Source organism: Centropristis striata, chromosome 5 (genome assembly GCF_030273125.1).
Source record: "Centropristis striata isolate RG_2023a ecotype Rhode Island chromosome 5, C.striata_1.0, whole genome shotgun sequence".
Lineage (NCBI taxonomy): Eukaryota > Metazoa > Chordata > Actinopteri > Perciformes > Serranidae > Centropristis > Centropristis striata.
The window spans coordinates 17,296,620-17,316,773 of record NC_081521.1 but is presented as its reverse complement, the minus strand read 5'-3'; the positions used below and the strand labels follow the sequence as shown (position 1 = coordinate 17,316,773).

The 20,154-nt window shown below is 40.7% G+C and overlaps 1 protein-coding gene and 1 non-coding gene across 2 annotated transcripts in view; one reads left to right on the top strand and one right to left on the bottom strand.

Annotated features, from left to right (window-relative positions):
- The first annotated feature begins 449 nt into the window (after positions 1-449).
- Positions 450-20,154, top strand: part of LOC131971234 (nucleolar protein 4-like) — a 119,605-nt gene continuing 99,900 nt past the window's right edge. The window contains exon 1 of the mRNA XM_059332561.1: positions 450-893. Coding sequence (XP_059188544.1) covers positions 450-893 — 444 coding nt within the window. The remainder of the gene's footprint in view (positions 894-20,154) is intronic.
- On the bottom strand, positions 4,391-4,463 carry trnaf-gaa (transfer RNA phenylalanine (anticodon GAA)). Its single transcript has one exon. It is a non-coding gene; the product is annotated as a tRNA-Phe (tRNA).

Sequence of the window (20,154 nt, the reverse complement as noted above, 5' to 3'; positions counted from 1 at the left end):
CTCCGGAGTTCAATTCGGCCGCTTTTGGCATCACCATTAAGCGCTTTTTTCTTTTATTTTTTCGGTCTCTTCGCAGCTCTCCGTTGGTGCGTAACAGCCGAGAGGAGGAAGGAGGAGGAGGTGGAGATCCAAACGGCTCCATTTGAGACGTTAATTTAAAAAACAAAACAAAAACGAATGGGACTTTATGGCATGGTTCGTGTTTTTCTTGAGGAATGGAGACAATTTAAAGGGTTGAAGCGGTCGTTTCAGAGCTGAAGAGGAGATTTGAAGATATTTTTCAACAGATTTGAGAAGGTTTGGGCTGATTTCGCCCCCCGGTGAAGAGGCAGAAAGCCCCCGTTGGTGCTGTGGTTTCGGCGACGGTTCGTTAAACAAAACCGAACCAAAAAGGACTCAGCCTTGTTGAAAGAAAGTGAAACCTCGTTTAAAAAAAAAAAAAAAAAATCATGACAACGAGGAAAGCCAGCAGCGTGGCGGCGGACGCGGTGACTACCTCCACCACCACCACCACCACCAACCAGCAGCACCAGAACCGGCCGAGGAGCCGGAGTCCCAGCGGCGGCGTCCCGGGGACCGAGGCGGCGGCGGCGGCGGGCGGAGGGGCGGTGGAGATGTTCGGGGAATTTCAGGACTGGTGCCTGCGGACGTACGGAGACTCCGGCAAGACCAAGACCGTGACCCGGCGCAAATACAACAAGATCCTGCAGACGCTGATCCAGGGGGACGAGGAGAACAGCAACGGGGTGTTCCTGCACGAGAAGACCAACAACCACATCAACGCCAAATTCAAATTCTGGGTCAAGTCCAAAGGCTTCCAGGTCGGGACGCTGCAGGACGCCAAGACCGGGTCCCCGGACAGACCGGTGCTGTACGTCCCCATCAAGGCGACGGTTAGTGCACCTTCCTCTTTCACTGTGTGTGTGTGTGTGTGTGTGTGTGTGTGTGTGTGTGTGTGTGTGTGTCTGTCTCTGCGTGTGAGAGAAAGTGTGTGTTGATGCTACTACTGGGCTACCCCTTATTTGCCTAAAAGAAAAAAGGTGTGTGTGTGTGTGTGTGTGTGTGTGTGTGTGTGTGTGTAGCCTGAAGCTGTACAACCTAACTTTCCCTGGCTCGGAGCCATGAGTACAGCTAACACCTGTTCCTGTGCTGAGCCTGTTCGTGGTTTTGCACTGGTGATTTTTTTGTTTTTATAAACCTGCAGCCTTTATAATGTCCCAGTAGACTGAACGCTGCTCTCAGAGATGCAGGGGACACATTTTACCCTCATAACTTGGCAGCTACTTGAAATACACCGTCGTTTTTGACGTAAGACACGTGTATGTGTGCATAAATGATAATACAGTTATATATTTGTTCTCTTAAACTATAATATTTATTTTAATGCAAAAGTCAGAGTGTTACAGTTTCTTCTTTGGACATATTGACCCTGTATGATCACGTTCATGATCACTGCTGTAGTATCTAATAATGTTACTTCACAATATTATTTTTTATATGGTTAAATTCTTTAAGATGTCAGGCAATGTATGAATTTAAACCAAAAGTTTGTTTCTATTTTTTTGTAGAGAATTAGACAACTATTCTTGTGGGAACTAAGTTTTAAGTGTTTGAATTGAGTTAAAAGTATTGATTATACAGACAAACTGACTAGTGCCTGAGTGATATTTCTATTGATCGATCAATAATATTGGCTGATATTGGCCTTTCAAATGCGTTATCAGTGTATCTGTGCCAGTATAAAAACTTTTTTTACTCAATGTATAATGCAAAAAAATGATGCATGGGGTAATTTAGAAATTATGCCAAGCTATTAATCTTATTTTTTATTTATTTATTAAACTGCTCAGCAACTGACTGAGACTGAACATACAGAACTGTTGAATTATATTTTTAATTAATTAATTAATTTGTTTTCTCAGATATTATTTCTAAGCAGCTTTCTGAGTACTTTAGTATTGCCATATCTCAAAAATATTTGGCAGCACATCATTTTTTGGGTGGAATTGTGTGTGTTATAAAGTCTCTCCTACTCACAAAAGTTATGTGTTCTTTCTTGTATTTGGTTAATTAATTTATTTTGCAGTCAAAAGAAATAATGACAGCGTTCACTGGTGACATCCTGAGATCATTCTGTGTGACTCCAAACCCACACAACACTTTATTTTTAATGACCAAGTAAAGGAAACGACTATTAGCAATTATTAGGTTGTGACCTGTAACTCTATAAATGTTCACCAGTGACTGAAAGTAATGCTTCTGCTATGACAGCTTCAACAGAAACAAAAGGTCAACCAGGCATCACTCAGGAAACTCAGGTTTTGTATCTTTGGTCCAGTTTGAGTGAAGTACAGCAGGATATCACAGCTGGAATCAGTAATTCGTTTCTGTGAAATGACACATCACTGGTTGTGAAACAGTGAGGCGGTTCTCTAGTTCCCACTTTTACTTGCTCTCATAACTACTGACCCTGAACCAGCAGTTCAAACTTTTTCTCATAACCCCAATTTAAAAGTCAAATTCAGAACTTTAACTCTAGTTTAAGCTTAATCATGCATTTCCTCAATTATTGAGTGTGACTGTAATTTCAGAATCGAGATATATGTGCACACACAGACAGTTGAAGATCTTTTTTGGTTTTCGACCTTTTGATTGTCGAAAACAAGCAATTTGAGATTGATTTTTCACTGTATTCTGACATTTTATGGACTGAAAAAAATGAAGCCTTGGCTGCAGCTGTAGATTGGGGTGTCACGACTGAAGAAATGTCAGTAACAACTCCTTCTCCGACTCTTAAATTTCCCGTAGGAGTGAATGAGAGGGTGAATGCTTGTCTGTCTCTATGTCCAGGGTGAACCCCGCCTCATAAGTGGTTAAGGTTAATGAATAAATGAATGAATCAGTAATCAATACTAAGCGTTGATTGCTGTCCATTCAGGGTTCAGGTGTTGGTGCTTAGTGAACCAGTGTCTCAGTGTGTTGTCCTCTGTTTTCAGTCAGTTGTTCATTTTTTTCTGACTGAAAAAGCCCATAACTGTCTTCCTACGTTGTGACTTTTTGCTGTGTTTCTAAGCAAAATGGTCTGTATTTTCCAGATATGAGCTGGTAAAATGTGTGTATAACAAAAGATGTTGCAGGAGGGATTAAAACCTTAGCCATGCTTTATTTGTCTCTCTTTGTGTATGTGTGTGTGTGCGATTTGCTGGGAGCAGCCCTGGCCTTAAATGTTGTAGGTATTTTCAAACTGGAGAGCACTTGTTGACAGTAGAGTGCAGTGGAGTGGGATGAAAAGATATGAATGAAAGGAAAGAAAATGGGCTCATTTATGTGTTATATTTAGAAACGATTGAGCATGGCCTGTCTGTAATCTCACACACGTTGTGGATGCTCATCTCTGTGTCTGCTGTCGAAACGGCTCCACAGACAGACAGCTCGATGTAACGCAGGATTACTGTGGAGATGATGATGTGGAGGGTTTGAGGGTGCTGGTTGGCATGGTTACTGCTTGGCTAATTTCGCCCTGTCCCACATCATTGCATATTCAGATTAACATCAGGATCCCTCTCTCTGTGTGTCTGCCTCTCTGTCTCGGCAGCAGCAGGTCTGTTGAGTCTGTTCAGTATCAGTTTGGGCTGTTTAGACTGCCGACACAAAGGAAAATCCCTTCTGGTTCATCTTGAACTTGAACTGAGTTTGTATCTGTGTTCTCTCTGTCTAAACATCACTGCACCATGTTAGAAAGATGACTATGGTCCTCCCTTAGATTAGTATTAACAGGCTGGTCCACCTGAATCACAAAAAACATATTTTCTTATTTCTATAGCCACCTGCCCACTGCTGACTCAGATGTGTCAACCTATGAACCCCAAAACATGTTTTCTTTAAAAAAAATGCCTAAAATAGACCAATTATCTGAAAAAGAAACTGTAAAAACAGGTATAATCATCAGTTTCAAACAGATCATGTCCAACGAAAGTGACCAACACTTAAAATGTTGATATTTGTGTCAGAATTTCTTTATTCTCCATGTGTCATTTAAAATAAAGCGTTTGCACTAACCAGATCCTGTTAAAAACATTAAATTCTGCTCCTCAGAGACACTGTGAAGACATGATTGATTCTGCTGAGACCAACGGTCACGTGACAAATATTCACTGAAGATCTGTTTACACAGAGCAGAGAGGAGTGGACAGGAGAGGCTGTTTACACAGATCAGAGAGGAGAGGACATGACCATGACTCAACCTGTGTTGAATGGCTTGTTTTAAACTAAAAAAGGATTTATCACAGGTCAGCATGCAGAGAGGCTAGTCAGTGTCCACCCTTGCTCGTGTTTCAACTTTGATGGATAGATCTTTCATTCATGGGAGCCAATTTGCAATAAATACAACTGCCGAAACCCGGGATCGAACCAGGGACCTTTAGATCTTCAGTCTAACGCTCTCCCAACTGAGCTATTTCGGCCTAATGACCTGCTCAATGAAGTCAGACCTGAGTGTGAGTATACAGGATAAGATCAGTGACTTTGTCCTCTTTGAGCTCACTGCTCTTCACTATCAGGGTTCATTTACTGTCATTATACAACACGAGGTTACCCAGTGAAAAGCAGTTGCAGCTAGAAAACATGGAAATACTTCAATATGTAGAATATGTGGAGCAAACTTCCAGCATTCATGACACTTGTTGCATTCTTTTCCTTTTTTCAGATTTCTGTCATTCTTACTGTCTTATTCTGCACAAAAACATGTTTGAGTTGTTCTGATTGTGCTGATTCCATTGAGCTGCAGGACTTATAGATTTATAGAGAATTTATATATTGCAGTAAAATACAAGGAAAATGTAAAGAGGAGTATGTAAAAAGAGCAAAAAACGCACTGAAACTGCTTGTTGGGGTTCAGAGGGTTAACAGGTTGGTTCACCCACATCAGAATAAACTTCAGTGTGTGTTCATTGTTATAAAGTTACATGTCACATTGATGTTTTAATAGTTTTTGAAAAACACTGGAGCTCTGTGGATTCATTGTGGGTTTTGATCTCTTCATCTGATTTATAAACAGTTAGGAGAATAACAAGTCCCTGTAGCTGCTCAGTGACACATTGAGCAACTCGTCATGCTCTTGAACTTTCCCTGCAAAAACAAAACTTATAAATAAAACGGTTTTCCGTGTTTATTAATACAGGAAGAAAAACATCAGATGATGGTAAACGGCAGCAGCAGCAAAAAAGAGTAACAACGTGTCAGCATGTTATTAAAAATATATAAATCTCAGTTTCCCTGGTGCAGATTGAACTTTTGGTCTTGTCTTTGTCTCGTTTGCGAGCTGTTGAGCAAGGTGACAAACACGCGTCGGGACGTGTCGAACTACACGAGGTCTTAACACCGTGTTTGTGGTTCGAATCAGCATCCTGCTTTCTGTGTGTTGGCAGCGTGCTGAGAGGGGTATGACCTAACTGAAGTAACAGCTGATCAGACTGATGCACTGATAGTGTGTGCGTGTGTGTGTGGGAGACAAAGAGATGACATTGCTCTGATGGTGTGTGATGAGGAACTATGAATCTGCTGAGGCTCTGAGGTTTACTTTACAGCACCTATGAATATAGTGTGACAGTTTGCAGGTAATCAGAATTGACATATTAGAAGACTTATATTAAATATTAAAATCTCAATACACTGACTCTAATTCCCTCCACTTTGTTTGAATTCATTACTTCTTGTCAGCGTTCTAAGCTCTTAATCCATGTCTAACACTGACCCTCTTTTGATGATTCCTCTGCTTTATAAAACAGTAATCATGACAACTTTTACATAAGATGTATTCTATATACAATGTATAAATGGTAGAATGAAATGATGTAGTGATGCCATACTATTTTCAAATGGTCCACTTCACTGTGACATCATAACATTCTGCCCAAAAACTTTTTGGACCTTTTATTCAACACCATAAGACAGGACCGGAAGGGGAGACATTTGGTCGAATACTGATTTGGCACTTTCCACTCACAGTAAGAGGGTCGCAGGTTAGAATCCGGCCTGTGTGCAGTCTGCATGTTCTCCCCGTGTCAGTGTGGGTTCTCTGTGGGTCCGTTTATGAGGTGAAGTGTGTACTAGGGCTGGGCGATATATTGATAAATAAAATATACCGATGTAGTTTTAAATGTGATATGGAATTAGACTATATTGCATATATCGATATAGTTCAATTAATTTTCTATCTTCATGTATAAATGCTGCCTTTACTAGGGTTTGTCATATTTAGTTCTTTTGTAATGTTCATTATTCTTTTCTCATATAAATATATTGAAAGATTGGCCTATTTCATTTCATTGGCTATTTTTATTTAAGACTTTTTTTTAAATTTAAAAGTGCTTTATGGAGCTACGATTTTTAAAAAAGGTACTCCTGTTGTTATACAGTATTAATGTTCCCTTAAATAAACTGTTTCAATAAAACTACTTGTGACATGTCATATTTAGCTTTGACTTTGACTGAACATTTGCTCTCACTTTGCAATAAAAATATTAGGATATATATCGTGTATCAATATTCAGCCTAAATATATCTGGATATAGGGTTGTCAAAAGTATCGATAGTCAAAAAAGTATCGATACTAAAACGTTGTATCCGGATACAATACTCATTTTCAAAAGTATCGAGTATCTGAAGCTTGTTATCATGGTTGCAGTTTCTTTTTGCACAACTGTTTTTTATTATAAATATTTAACCTGTGGTTCTGTTCATTTTTACATGTTGCATTTTTCTTGTTGATAAAAATATTTCTGTTAAATTTTGGGGTCTTTGTTTTTATCCTTGTGGTATCGAAAATGGTATCGAGTATCAAATATTTTCCTGAGTATCGGTATCGAATTGAAAATTTTAGTATCGTGACAACCCTAACCTGAATAATGGTCTGCATCGTGGAGGGGCTGTGAGCGCCAGAGATGTTTGGTTAATTGACTTCTTTTTCTGTATTAAGAGATGGAAGCGTGAGGAGAAAGTATCTTTGTGATGTTAATCAGTAGAAGCACTGGGACACCCTGCTAATAATAATAATATAATGCTGCCATGGCCGTTTATAATGTGTTTATCAGTTGAGTGGGCTGGACCTCGTTCCAACCATACTGGCAAATTTTAGCTGTTCGGCCTCCACGGTCCTCAGGAAACCTTCTGTGCTGGTTGTCTTTAATAAATAGGTTTGGTCAGCTTGTCTAAGATTTTTTTCCTCTCACTGTACCTTTATTATAAATGGGACCTGATGGACTTCTGAACAGATGCATAGGAGAAGAAGACACATAATCACAACATATATAATCACTGGTAAAAGAAAGAAATGGAGCTTAAAAGGCCACACACAGTGATACTAAAGCCAAATTAATGTCAGTCCATTTTCTCTTCCAGTTGGATTTGTTACAGATATCTGAATCATGTATATAAATAACTTCACAGTAGATTAATCATTTAAGTCATGCCAAAGAAAACAAGCAATGTAAATCAGCCTGAGCTTTGGGAAGTGTTCTTTGATTTAATGCTGATATTTTATAGACAAGCTGATTATCAATTAAGGAATAAACTAATCTGCAGATTAACTGCCTCATCTGGACCGCAGTGCAGAATGAACAGAGTGTGGAAATAAATGAAAATACTAGTTTCTGATTGGCTTCAGGTGTGAGACGTATCATAAGAATTGCTGTTTTCAACCATATATTTTTGGCAAGCAACAAACAAAAACTAAATGTACATTACTTACATGAAATAATGAACAGCGACTCCTTGTAGTGTCTGTTAGTCCAATCAAACACTGAACAAGACATTTTAATGACCCAAATGTTCAAATAAACAGTCATTAAGTGAAAATACAGTGAAAGGGTCAAAGTTGTGAGACCAAACCGCTAAATGTCCTTTTAAAAAACAACTTTATTGACACGTTGCCGTGGGTACGCATTGCTAGCCACTTGTCAATCAAAGGTGGCCACGCCCCAAATCATACGATTATTTATCTTCTATTTTCTTCTAAATTGGACCATTATTTACGCATTAACATCATATTGTCTTGAACAAGATTTTTTACTAGCAATTGAGACCATAGTGTTGTCATGAGAATTTTTTTCTGAGGTAATAAATCAAGTGAATGGTTTTCTCATTTTGTATTGAGATAAATAGGACCCAAATGCTTTTGCAGCCGCCTTAAGCTCCCCCTGTTGGGATTTTTGGTAGAATGCAGTTTAAGGTATTCCCGGTTTGCCTCACTGCTCAGACCCAGACGCTGCTGCCTGGTTTCAACACTAGGGATGGGTACCGAATTCGGTACTTTTATAGGTACCGACCAAATTCCGTCGGTACTACCGAGTACCGATTCATGTAATATCAAACAGTACCATGTCTCGGTACCTAAACGGTGTTAACTTTAAACTGATCATTGATTTCAACCTGTTTTCATTTAACGTCTTTGATTAACAAGCGTGCTGACGATCGCACTATTTTTTTATTTTTTTATTTACCTCCTCGTCTGGTCCTGTCTGCTCACCGTGGCCACTAGCCACTAGCTGCTGCCCTCTTCCAACCCAGCGCAGAGACGAACAGCCGGCTCTCGGCCTGCTAGCCGCCAGCTGCTATCTCTCCAATGTCTCTACCCGGGCTTGGCCTTCGTCTGCCTCGACATTGGACCTTCCTTACTCCGTTTGCTCTCTCCATTCTCCTGTAGACCAGTCATTAGCAGCTAGCAACTAGCTGCTGCATCTCTGGTCCTCCACTATTACTCTGCTCTTCAACTCAGGAATATTACCTGCCAATTTACTCCAAACTGCCTCGCTGAAATTAAATCCCTCAGACTCCTGCGTCATCCTCGATATGTGCACAGAGCAGCCCGACTCAACTTTGTTTATTCCAACCATGCTATGCCCACAATACTGTCTGACCGGTGCTGCGCCGCACAGCTACGACGTCATCACAACAAATCACACGTGCACTTGCAACTTTTTTTTTTTTCTCCTCCGTGCACTTGCCACCTGAGAGCGCTCCTCTGCATTCTTTGATAACACTGCAACCTTCATGTTACAAAATGCACGTTCACTCAACAATAAAGCACTGCTAATCCTGGATTTTATATTGTTTTGATATATTTTTTAAAGTTTATATTTTGAGAAATAAATGTTGAATTGAAAAAATTTGATTTTATTATTAAACAAATTAACATTTATTACCACATAAACAAACGCAAAAGTACCGAAAATTGGTACCGTTGAGTACCGGTACCGATTCCCAGGTACCGGGTATCGGTACCGTATCGGTTCAAATGTGAAAGGTACCCATCCCTATTCAACACATTGGAAAAGTTTTGATATGGAACTACTTAATGTTACGAAACAAAACTAGTTGTTTAAGGTGAGGAAAAAAAAATCTTGCTTGTTCCTAATGTGTCTGTGGTCCCAATGCAACATAAAAAGACAAACATTTGTGCAATAACTACATAACTCTGTGCATCTATTTTGTGGTGTTATATAAAAAACGAGTTAATGTTAATGAGATGAATGCTTGTCTGCTGAACTGAGTGGTAGTGTGAAAGTGATCCTTCAGTCAACTCAAGAGGGCACTTTTTAACTAGAAAATTTCCTCTGGGGGAAATTTTGAAAGGGCCACGGGGGCTACTGCCGGTGTGTGTACACTATGATGAGATTCTTCAGAGATTTCAAACAATTAATACTAGTAATGTTATGATACTATTCCTCTTCAAGTATTTATTTATACAGCAACCTATGCCCTTTAACCTCAAAATGTGTGTGTGTGAAACATTTGTATCTGGAGGAGTGTGCGCGCTTACGCGCGCATATGTGTGTGTGTGTGTGTGTGTGTGTGTGTGCGTGCGTGTATCTTTAGCTGTTATTACATTAAATGACCAGTGTGTGTGTGCGTGCGTGTATCTTTAACTGTTATTACATTAAAAGACCAGTGTGTGTGTGTGCGTGCGTGTATCTTTAACTGATATTACATTAAATGACCAGTGTGTGTGTGCATGCGTGTATCTTTAACTGTTATTACATTAAATGACCAGTGTGTGTGTGCGTGCGTGTATCTTTAACTGTTATTACATTAAATGACCAGTGTGTGTGTGTGTGTGCGTGTATCTTTAACTGATATTACATTAAATGACCATTGTGTGTGTGCGTGCGTGTATCTTTAACTGTTATTACATTAAATGACCAGTGTGTGTGTGTGCGCGTGTATCTTTAACTGATATTACATTAAATGACCATTGTGTGTGTGCGTGCGTGTATCTTTAACTGTTATTACATTAAATGACCAGTGTGTGTGTGTGTGTGCGTGTATCTTTAACTGATATTACATTAAATGACCATTGTGTGTGTGCGTGCGTGTATCTTTAACTGTTATTACATTAAATGACCAGTGTGTGTGTGTGCGTGCGTGTATCTTTAACTGTTATTACATTAAATGACCAGTGTGTGTGTGTGCATGCGTGCGTGTATCTTTAACTGTTATTACATTAAATGACCAGTGTGTGTGTGTGCGTGCGTGTATCTTTAACTGTTATTACATTAAATGACCAGTGTGTGTGTGTGTGCGTGCGTGTATCTGTAACTGTAATCACATTGAAACATCAAAGCGTGGGGTCGACCAATCAGAGCACAGCAATCAACGGAATTAACAGCTGTGGAATCTTCTGGCAGAGTGAAAGCAGCCAGAGGTGGGCAGAGTGAAATTTCTGGCCTCGAACAGAAAGCATTTTTGGCAAAACCATAATACCTATCATTGATCCGACTTCACTTTGAGCGTCCCGAGTTCTTCCTGAACCTCTACATATGTTTTTTTTTTAAGAAAAATGGAAAAATAGCTTTGTTAGAGCGATCTAAAAAAACAGTTAAATCTCACTTTTTCCGAAATCTTCCTGCGTTTTTAATATGGGAGCCAATGAGGCTGTTGGTGGTTTTGGTGGCGCATCTTTGCGTCGTACGCCCAAACTATAACTCTGACAGCTTTACCAGAGGATTGTGAGTGAGAAGAGAAATTTTCCTACATTTCTATGTATAAATTATTTCATTCCGTGCAATACACACCCACTATAATCTCAGAATTTCTCCCAAAATGATCATGGTCATTGAACAGGGATTGATAAAAAACTATATGACCTATTGAAACGCAAAGTAATACACCAATACACAAGACTTGTGTCTACTGTTTAAAGTTTAAATGGAGTCTCTAGGTGAAATTATGCCGGAGAAGTAGACGTCTGAAAATCTTCAATTAATGTTCTTTTTTGCTCATTTTCTTTCGGCCATCCCATTCATTTCAATGCAAAATTTTGGGCAGTTTTTCGCGACTTACGTTGCGAAAAATTCATATTCCGTAGAGAAAAGTAATAGCACACCGATCCCGATCAAACCGCACGTTTTGAGTTGCAGGACTAGTAGCGGGACGAAATTGCGTCCGGAAGAGGAATAAGAAGAAATCCACAGTATAACAGTAGTGCTCGGGGCTTCGCCCTGAGCACTGGTCCCTACAGCTATTGCTGTATGGGACCAGTGCTCGGTGCGATTGCCCCGAGGCCCTAATTAGCTTAATTAGTAGTGAAACCGCCCATTTTGCTGGCAGGGGTCTTTGGTTTAAGACTTGCATGAGGAACATGTGCAGCCTTGTTAATGTAAAATACTGTAACACATGATCCCCTCTGCTTTATTAGGGCCTCGGGGCAATCGCACCGAGCACTGGTCCTGGTACAGTTATACTGTGGATTTCTTCTTATTCCTCTTGCGGACGCAATTTCGTCCCGCTACTAGTCCTACAACTTAAAGAGTTGCAGGACAAATTATATATCAAAACGTGCGGTTTGATCGAGATCGGTGTGCTATTACTTTTCTCTACAGAATACGAAGTCGCGAAAAACTGCTCAAAATTTTGCATTGAAATGAATGGGACGGCCGACCAAAAATGAGCGAAAAAGAACAATCATTGGAGATTTTTAAACGTCTACTTCTCCGGCATAATTTAACCTAGAGACTCCATTTAAACTTTAAACAGTAGACACAAGTCTTGTGTATCGGTGTATTAATCCACGTTTCGATAGGTCATATAGTTTTTTATCAATCCCTGTTCAATGACCATGATAATTTTTGGAGAAATTCTGAGATTATAATGGGTGTGTATTGCACGGAATGTTCGTGTCAGAGTGTGTGATGTCATCGCTCAGAGTGTAGAGGGAGAGGTAAAACTGTCAAAAAATTAATTTTAAAACTGCGCTCCAGGCCGCAAATTTCACTCTACAGAAATAATTTATACGTAGAAACGTAGGAAAATTTGTCTTCTCACTCACAATCCTCTGGTAAAGCTGTCAGAGTTATAGTTTGGGCGTACGACGCACAGATGCGGCACCAACACCACCAACAGCCTCATTGGGTCCCATATTAAAAACGCAGGGAGATATTTGAAAAAGGGATATGGAAACGTTTTTTTAGATCGCTCTAACAAAGCTATTTTTTCATTTTTCTGAAATAAAAACATATGTAGACGTTCAGGAAGAACTCAGGACGCTCAAAGTGAAGTCGAATCAATGATAGGTATTATGGTTTTGCCAAAAATGCTTTCTGTTCGAGGCCAGAAATTCCAGTCCACCTCTGGCTGCTGTCACTCTTTCGGAACTTTAACAGGTGTCAGTTAATTCAGTTGATTGCTTTGATTTGATTGCCTTTGATCTTTGATGTGATTACAGTTACAGTTACAGATACACACACACACACACACACACACACACACACATGCGCGTAAGTGCACACACTCCTCACACATGCATACACCTGCTTCAAACACGCACACACAGGTAACTTTGTGATTTTAATTACACACACAGGTAACTTTATGCGATTTTCGCTACACACACACACACACACACACACACACACACACACAAATGCGCGCGTATGCCCGCACACTCCTCCACATACATGTTTCTCTCTCTCTCTCTCTCACACACACACACACACACTTTGAGGTTAAAGGGCATAGTTTTAAATCTCTGAAGAATCTCATCATAGTGTACACACACCGGCAGTAGCCCCCGTGGCCCTTTCAAAATTTCCCCAGAGGAAATTTTCTAGTTGGAAGATGTTGTCTTGTTTTAACATGTATCGATTAATGATGAGAAGAAATTTGGTACATTTTCTTCCAAATCTGCGACACTGTGAACTGCAGACTGCACACAGGCAACGTAACAGTGCTGTTCCCAGCTGTTACGGTTAACTTTGTAATGTCTGAAGATGTAAATGTCTCTACAGGATCCAGGGAAAAGTGAGGACATCAGTTTCTCTGGTGCAGAGAGAAGAAGTCTGAAGCTTCAGCTAGAGAAGGAAGCACTGAGTGGTTTGTTGGCACTAATAATAGTTGCTATCTAGACAGCGGTGTCAAGTACATGTGATGACTGCTTCCCCTTCCCCTCACTGGCTTCAGCCAGAGCTGCACACAGAGCCAATTGGTCAGTTTGAAGGAGGGCCATATGTGCAGAGAGTTGTATCAGTTGCTTCATGGATCATGAGAGTGTGGCTGTGTTTTCTGTGTGTGTGTGTGTGTGTGTGTCTTTGACCTACCGCCCTCTGTGTTCACTCTGCAGTTTGTGGTAAACTTGGTTCCAGACTTTTGGATTGTGGCCCACACCAGGTCTGGTGTCTTATCCAGTCAGAGCTTTTTTAGCAGAATTGTTAATAGAGATATTTCTGTATTGGTGCCAGTAAAATGCCAGCAGAAAAATTGCCACAAAAATGGGTGACAAGTGTTGATAAGAAACACATCTGTCCATGTTTTTGTGAGTCATTTTTTCGAAACAACACAGAAATGAGAAACAGTAAAGCCCCATTTAGCTGCACTCTCTCCCTGAAATGTTCAGGAACGTTTCCTACATGTGCGAACGGGAGCAGGGGTCGATCTTCAGGAAGATGTATCCCTCCAATTTGCTACCTCAATACCTAGTAAATACCTCTGGGATTTTTTTCAGCAACGGGGTAAAGGGTTATTTGTCCCCTGGGTGGTGTGTGCGTGTAAATATCAATCAGCAATTTAGAAAGTATAAAAAAATGACACTCAACTGTGAAAACAGGCTTTAGAACCAGTGTTTCCCACCTAAGACTATAGGCGTGTTTCAAGTAGGTACTTTGCCCTCTAGTGAGCTGCTATGGGTGTGGCTTGGGAGAGAGGATCCGCCCAACTTCACCGGTTAGGGGCTCAGAAAGTACCTGCCACGGGTTGGCATTTCATCAGACGCTACTGAGCGGAGATTTCGCGCATATATGATTCATTTGCAGACTGGACGCTGAGGGGTTAACATCTCCTGCTCTGACTGCAGCTAGAAGAGACTGCCCGGGAGGACTTGGCCGCCTGTAAGTGCTTTGGGACGATGCTACTCGTGAAGAAGAGAAGGAACGAGTCTCCAAAAGTCTCCAATAACACCAGAAAAAGTTGCTAGATTTGTCGTTAGCTGCATTTTTGAAAAAGAGTCTCGAGAGGGGCCTGAATAGTCGCTAAATATAGCAACAAAGTCACTAAGTTGGCCACATTGCTAGCTGCGTCAGTCCGTTGTCACATTTAAACTTGGTTGGTTAGCCGCTACTAAAGTACCTGTATGCAAACAGAGGCAGAGGGGAACTAACTAGTGGGCGGAGCCAAAACACTCAGCTGCTTTCCAAAAAGTACTCAGTGGAAACAAGGCATGCCATTATGATGGCAGGACCTGAACAAAGTAAGGGGGTCCGGGGACATGCTCCTCAGGAGAAATTTTTTGCCCAAAAAATCCTAAATTTGGTGCCTCTCACATAGGTCTGAAAGATTTTAGAAAAGATCTAATTGTGATTTTTCTGGCAGATATTGCGATTTCATTTGATTCACGATTTTCTTAAAATCCAGCTTCAGTGCAATACTCACAATGTGTTCAGTGTCACTCTTCGGTAAAATGCTGGTTTATGTCCGTCCATGTAGATTAACTCCAGTGTTAATTTCTGCCGTCTCGTCAGACTTACTCGAGGTTAGAGAACCAGGCTTGTAACCGGAGGGTCGCTGGTTTGAATCCCACGACTGACGGCTCAAAGGATGAGGTGCCCTCCCCCCCACAGCTCCCCGGGGCTCAGTAATGTGCTACCCACTGCTCCTAGCATGGTGTGTTCACTGGTGTGTAAAATGATGTGTTAAAATGCAACTCTGTGAGGCTGAGTTTCCTCCTTGTGGAACTAATAAGGGAATATCTTAATCTTCATTTAAATGCTACATGGGGTACATGTGGTGTAGTGGTTAGCACTCTAGCCTCACAGCTGGAGGGTTGCGTGTTCAACTAAGGCTCTTCTGTGTGGAGTTTCCATGTTCTCCCCATGTCAGTGTGGGTTCTCTCTGGGTACTCTGGCTTCCTCCCACAGTCCAAAAAAAATGAAGCTTAGGTTTAATTGGTGACTCTAAATTGCCCGTAGGAGTGAATGAGAGTGTGATTTTCTGTCTCTATGTGTCAGCCCTGTGATAGTCTGGAGACCTGTCCAGGGTGTACCCCACCTCTCGGCCAATGTCAGCTGGGATAGACTCCAGCCCCCCGTGACCCGAGTACGGTTTTCCCTCAGCTATGAGATGTATCAGTGTAATGGAGTCAGACTCCGGATAAAGAGGACATTATTTTAATGTCCTCTTTATCCGGGGTATCTGATTGTACTGATCCATCACAAAACGGACCAAAGGTGTGTCTGTCTGTTACCTTTAATTTTTGTCCATCAAAACAGACACAAATCTGTCCGAGACGGCAGATTAAATTTACACTCATAGTGTCAATGTAGTAGCATCTCCGCCCCACAATACAATTTTATCCCGATACTTGAGTCACGATACGACATTATTGTGATTTTAAGCATTGCGTGATATGGTGAGTATTGATACAATATATTGAGATTTAACTGTTTAACTGCATTTTGTGTCGACAAAATTTAATTCAATCAAGAATTGTTTTGTCCAATCAGAAAAAATTCTCAGTGTATTCATCTCACTTCAGTCTTTTTATTTGTCCACAATGAGAGTCAAACCCACAAAATGACCAACAAAGTATTCAGTCAAACTGAACTGAACTGATATCAAACATGTATGGATGACAACAACTGCAGCATTTTATCAAACTTTCACATCCAACAAGCTTCACTGCTCTCAATGTTTCTGAATTAACTTTGCAGCGTTATTTCCGCAGCTTCCTGACATGATGGATTCCTTAGATCTTCTAGTTTCATTTGGCACCAGTATCTTCAGTATATTTCAGCATCGCAACGCTAAATATCGATATCGTTTACCTCCTATTGAGGTGTCCCGGTGGAACACTGGTAGAGTGCAGACCACTTAGGCTGAGTCCTTGTTGCAGTAGACCCGGGTTCGAATCCGGCTCAAGGTCCGCTTGCTGCATGTCTTCCCCTTTCATTCTCTCTGTTACTGTCTAATACAGCATGGAAATGCCAAAAAAAATCATGTAAACTGCAAAAGGAGAAAATGAAATGTTCTGCCAGAATATTTCATCTCTTTAATCTGAGACAATCTAAAGTGAATCCTTTGATTCTTCACAACAGAAACTGAAGTAATGTCTAATTAAATATAATATTAGCTGTTGTTTCCCTTCTGTTCTCGCATGGCAGCTTTCCCCCCTATTTAATTTCATCAGCAATTATTAACAACACAGCATGCATTGAGTTACATGTAACTGTAAATGCTTAAAAGAGCATTGTACAAAAAGTGGAAGAATATGTTTTAATTTTATAATAAAATGCAAGAAATAATAACATTTAGCTTTTTTCTTTTTATCCGATAATCGAAGTAACATTCAACAGATTAATCGATTATGAAACCAGTCGTTAGTTGCAGCCCTGAAATCGAGAACCGTCAGATTATTACACTGTAAAAAAATGTTTGTAGAAATTACAGTAAAACACTGTCAAATTGCACGAGAAATAGGGCGTAAATTATAATATAAAATGTAACATCAAAACATATAAAATGTAACATCACCGTAGTAGACACTTTTAATTAGCGTAAAACAAGGAATATTACGAACCTTTTGAAAAACTGTAGAAAACACACACTTTTATTGTAAAAATATTAAACATTTTCAGGTAAAATAAACAGAGAAATACCATATCGTCACATGGACACAATAACCCTAAAAATAAAGGGACTTTTCAATCTAAATTACAGTTTTTGCTGATATTTACATTTAAATTTACAGTAGAAAACCCACTGATTTTCATTTTTACGGTAAACCAGAGCTGCCAGTATTTTACCTTAAATTAAACAGATTTTTTTTTTTACAGTGTACAGATTTTCAGATTTAAGGCATTGACTTGTTGCTGAAGTTTAGTTCTCTGGACGTCTATAGGAATACAAGCTGAACCTCCCTGTTGCCTCGGCACATTTCCCTTCCTGTGTTTTGCTCTTTAATATCTCTTGTTCTGTCTCATCATGTCTTTGTATCTGTGTTAATTAGCGGATCTGTGACCTCACAGTGTTGAGCTCCTCTCCGTACAGTCGCTAGCTGTTTGTTTCGCTGTGACTCAGTCCCTCCTTTCTGTTACTTGCTTGTAATTTTTAAGAACCCACAAATTGATGCATAATGTATTCCCCTGCTGCCTCCGTGATTAGCCCCGCCGCAGGAGAACAATACCCAAACGGCCAGAATGTAAACTGTGATTTCCTCAGACGAGGCCTGCTGTCTCATTCAGGGACCATCAGATACATGGAGCTGTCTTGACTTGGAAATGACTCCAATAAAGCAAGCTCGTCTGCACTCTTATCAGCACCGCAGTGGGAATGGAAATGGTATGTTTAGGTAAACAGATGGAAGAATGAAACCTCTGTGTTTGTGTGTGTGTGTGTCTCCTCTGTCCTCTATTAGCAGCAACAGAGACAATTTGTCCCAATGTAGAGCCCCGAGAGGAGGAGGAGGGACTGTCCGGTGCATCTGGGGCTCTGACTGTGTGTGTGTGTGTGTGTGTGTGTGTGTGTCTGCTGAAGGAGGCTTAATTGGGGTGGCCCCCTCTATCAGGCCTCCGTGATCTCTGCTATCTCAAAGAGCCCCTTATTCTGTCATTATAAAAACCCTAAATTGACAGGAATTGGTCGGACTCTGGCGTGTGTGTCTCCCGTGTGAGTGTGTGTGTGTGTGTGTGTGTCCCCTACCCTCCCTCTGACCCTGCCCTATCATAAGCATGTGTATGTGTGAGTAAGCCACTGAGGTTATGTGAGGGTGAGGCTGTGGGTGAAGCAGCGGGCACACTGCTTGACAACAATAGACACAAAAATCAACTCTGTGAAGTCTCAGAGCTGCCCCACCGACTGGGTAATGTGTGTTTCAACCTTCCTGTGACCTGCACCCGAGTCTCTCAACCCGGGCCGTAAAAACCCCACAAAAGCTGCTCTGTTGAAGTTTCTTCTCTTTGATAGTTTTATTATCCAACACAGAACATATTCTACATGTCTCCATATGATCACAATAAACGTTCTTAGAGCTGATAATAAGTGTTGTTGAAGACGGGTCAGATTTTACTCAAATTGAATCAAATAGTTAATTTATAATGCTGACATTCAAACACTGTATCAACATTAAAATGCTCAAACAAAATAATTCTATCTGTTTTCCCTCAGTTATGTGATGAATCAGTGAAATTACCCCCGCATTTTAACGTTATCTTTATCAGGGTACACTGATCCGTCAGAAAACAGACCAAAAGTGTGTCCGTCTGTTTCTAAACTAACCTGTAATTTTGCTTTTGTCCATTCAAACACACAAAAATCTGTTAACGCTCAACATGTTTCCAGCTTGTGCAGGGTCATACCGAATGCAGTTTCATACATGACATTCAGAGCTTAATTTGAAAACCTCAATACATGCTTTAAATGTAAACAAAATAACTTCTCTCTACCTTCTTCCTGTAGATGGATGATTTTTCTCAATATAGCTTCAGTTGCTGATACAAATCAGTTTAAGAAATGACTTGATCAGCACCAATACTAAGTGTTTGATATCGGGACATTTGTATAATTAACTACAGTAGATAGAAACTCGTTAGTTAGTTAGTTTTCCTCGTGACATTCAGGTGATGATCCTGTTTGTGTCAGCAGCAGGGAGCTCCTGCAAAGAGACTGCTGTTGATTTGTTTACACTTTTGATTGTGTGACACACACACACACACACGCACGCACGCACGCACGCGCGCACACACACACACACACACACACACACACACACACCTAGCTGTTGTCTTTGTTTGGTGTATCAGTGCAAGTGTCAGATGTCTTGGAGCACAATGGAGACAAACCCCCGCTGTCTGAGAGACAGACGGGACGATGGAGTGTGTGTGTGTGTGTGTGTGTGTGTGTGTGTGTGCACGGCTAAACCTCTTGTTGAGCAGCTGTGTGTTGTTGACTGCTGGTGTAATTATGTTACTGAGTGTGTGTGTGTGTGTGTGTGTGTGTATGTGTGTGTGTGTGTGTGTGTGTGGGTTGTTAGACAAGATGAAGCTGCAGACTCAATTAAAGGGTCATACCACTAAATAATCTGATATTTACTCTGTGAATGAAAAGTGATGCAAATGTCACAGGTGCATTCTGTGTGTGGAAATAATAAACAGTTAAAGAGGTATTCAGCCAGCGACCCGTTCATCCCAGTAAATCTAAAAACAATCTGTCTTCCAGTTGCATTTGGTAAGTGTTCGACTAACGTGTCTCCACTGTAGATCTGGACTCTCAGACCCTGATGGAGACTTGGCAAGAGTCGGTCAGATGATTGCCAAATGCTCAACAAATAAACATGTAATATAACTTCACCTGATGATAGGGAGCCTGATGGTTTTCTCCCATGCTTGTCTGTACATTTAGCACCTGGATCCTGTGTTTTTATATCTCTTCACCTGCCTCACCACAGCACCTGTCGGATCCGCCCTCAGACCCATGTAGCGAGTCTATTTATACTGTAGCTGACACTGTATAACGTTTAATTTACCTCCACTAATCTGCACCTGAACATGTTGATTAGAGACAAAAACAAACTGGAAGGCGAGTCCTTCTCCCCACAGCCGTGCCGTAGTTAAAGCTCATGTTATAAAGTGTTTATCACTGTGTAAATTTGACCACACGTCTTAATAAAACCTAATT